Source organism: Tachysurus vachellii, chromosome 24 (assembly GCF_030014155.1).
Source record: "Tachysurus vachellii isolate PV-2020 chromosome 24, HZAU_Pvac_v1, whole genome shotgun sequence".
Lineage (NCBI taxonomy): Eukaryota > Metazoa > Chordata > Actinopteri > Siluriformes > Bagridae > Tachysurus > Tachysurus vachellii.
The window spans coordinates 6117956-6120455 of NC_083483.1; the positions used below are offsets into that span (position 1 = coordinate 6117956).

At 39.4% G+C, this 2500-nt stretch overlaps 1 protein-coding gene across 1 annotated transcript in view; it reads left to right on the plus strand.

Annotated features, from left to right (window-relative positions):
- Positions 1 to 2500, plus strand: part of LOC132839795 (cell surface A33 antigen-like) — a 9686-nt gene that overhangs the window by 6387 nt on the left and 799 nt on the right. Inside the window, exons 3-7 of the mRNA XM_060860962.1 lie at positions 417 to 639; positions 1403 to 1567; positions 1673 to 1789; positions 1881 to 2010; positions 2206 to 2500. The exon at positions 2206 to 2500 is cut by the window's right edge and continues 799 nt beyond it. Coding sequence (XP_060716945.1) covers positions 417 to 639; positions 1403 to 1567; positions 1673 to 1789; positions 1881 to 2010; positions 2206 to 2500 — 930 coding nt within the window. The remainder of the gene's footprint in view (positions 1 to 416; positions 640 to 1402; positions 1568 to 1672; positions 1790 to 1880; positions 2011 to 2205) is intronic.

The following is a 2500-nucleotide window of genomic DNA, read 5'->3' on the forward strand; positions in this document are numbered from 1 at the left end:
ATGGTTTCACCAATCGTTTAAGTGATCTCAGATCAATCATTCAAGATTTTCAAGGTGATGGTTCCCCATGTGCCAACACAGTTCTTAACATAACTTTAGCCGTTTCAGTAATTTTCTTTGCTTGATTAAGGCCAATAATTTGTTACTCGCTATATTAGTTAGGGTTAAATACTGTCTTATTGCCAAGTGATTATCCAATGGAAGGCTTTTACACCATTTTCTTGGTTAAATCCAGATATTTATTTATTTATTTATTTATTTATTTATTTATTTATTTATTTTTGCTGCTCTTTGGCCAGGCACTGTATTTCTTTCCCCCCTGGCTATAACCTTCTTGAGCATGTCTTAAAAAAACTCCTACAGATGTTTGTGTTTTCATGGTATAATCAAATCTAAATTCTTTTTTTTTCTCATAGATTGAAATCCTGACCTATTACTACACTGCAACTGGGCCACCTTCACTAGACATCTCGGATGATTTTGCCAACCGAGTTGACCTTCAGGTGGACATTCCTAAAGGATCGTCCGTCTTGACACTCAAATCTCTGACTTCGAAGGACTCTAGAGTGTTTGCGTGCATAGTTAAAATTCCTGGTGACAAAGGAAAATCATCAGATACCACTCAACTTGTGGTTCTGGGTAAGTACAACAGCTGGTGATATGTAATGGTAACAGTTAATGTAATCCAAATAGCAAGTTCTTTCTATGTGTTTTCCATCATTTGATTAAAGAAAAATTAATACAAGACTCTTTTCCTTGGTTGGGCTGAGTTTACAAGCCACCATTGCAGTCTTGTTACATGACTGGTGGTGTGCACTGACCAATGAGAATCAAGAAATAAAAACCAAAATGGTAGTTAATTTGTCTCACTAAAAGTTAGTAGGTAGTTAATTTGTCAATAAAAGGTAACACACAAGGTTAACAGTAATAAGCACTAGATGTTCTCTCTATATGAATGATTTCCAAAAAAATCTGTATCCAGCTTGAGGCCTGTTTTTAATAAGCGAGTTCTGAACTATTGTTTACCTGCTGTTTTGTGGAAGCTATTATGAGCTATAAAGCAATGGGACCTTTTGCCAACACCAATATTGAGAAATCGCACTGCAATAATCCAAATCCCATAGTTTTGTTTCATTTAAAGCTTGGCTTGAAATGGTTAACAGCTATTTTTGTTTAAATAGAGAGAAGCAAAATGATCTCCCAACAGAATATAAAACTTGATTCTTTAACTATTTGCTGGAAAGTTAAGGATGCTTATGTAGCGTGAGCATTACATTGTCAGCATAGCTGTACAATGACTGTGGTAGGGTTTAAAAAAACAAGCAAGCTGTAGATATCCTTTGTAGATGTGTCACCATATTGCAGTGCAGTAATTCTTACAGATCTTTTCCTGTTAAAACAGTGGCTCCTACCAAACCCATCTGCGCTATTCAAGGCAAAGCGGAGTATTACCAGAACATCAACCTGACCTGTCGTTCAGAGGAGGGCACGCCGACACCGACGTACAAATGGCAAAGCTATGATGTCAATAATAAACCCCGGCCGAATCCACCCAAAGCTACTGATGGTATGTGTGTATGGTCGTGAACCCGTTTCGTTGTTTTGTCGTTATTATATTTTGCCCTCTGCTCTTTTCCATTCTCTTACACAATCTATTTTTTTCTCTCTTCAGTGAATGGAGTTTTGTCACTTTACAATATTTCCATGGAGACCAGCGGTTATTACATCTGCACGTCTGCCAATAAAATACGCAGCGAATCCTGTAATCTGACTTTGTCCGTCATGCCATGCAAGTATTTTATACGTTCTGTATTTATCATCCTCACATCATCAGTTTTCCTTTTTTAATTTGTTGTATTGTTTGTTCGGTTCTGTCGCAGTCTCAATGAACATCGGCTCCACGGCAGGAATAATCGGAGGCTGTGTAGCCGCTGTTCTCCTCCTGATTGTCGCTATCTGCTGCTGCCGCCGATGCCGGAAAAAGAAAGCGCCTGTGGAGTACCCCATGGAGTATGTAACTGCATTGTGAAAACAGTGTAACACCTAAGCAAGAGCTGTTGTAATTGCAGATGTTTACCATGCATCTGTTTTGGAATGATTTGTGGCTGAATAACATTTGTGCCTTTTAAACATTTTGTAGTCATGGATAGTTTTTATTCTTGAGTCATTTTTTCTTTCCTTAATTTTTGATTTAATTTTTTTTAGTTATGCTGCAGAGCACGGCGAGTACACAGACAAAGAGCCAAGGGAACTTGAAGAGCACCAAGATAAACGTCTCGAGAGCAAAGCCGATGCATATGACGACCGCGCAGAGCGCAGCGATCACTATGACGACCGGCGAGACCGTGAGGATTTGCAGAGGAAGCCGGATAACCGACAATACGATCCTGATCGATACAATGACCGCCGGAGTGATTATGATGACCGAAGTGATCGATCCAGTGAGCCCCGTGAACGCAATGATGACCGTCCTCGTAACCGATATCCTGACCGCTATGAT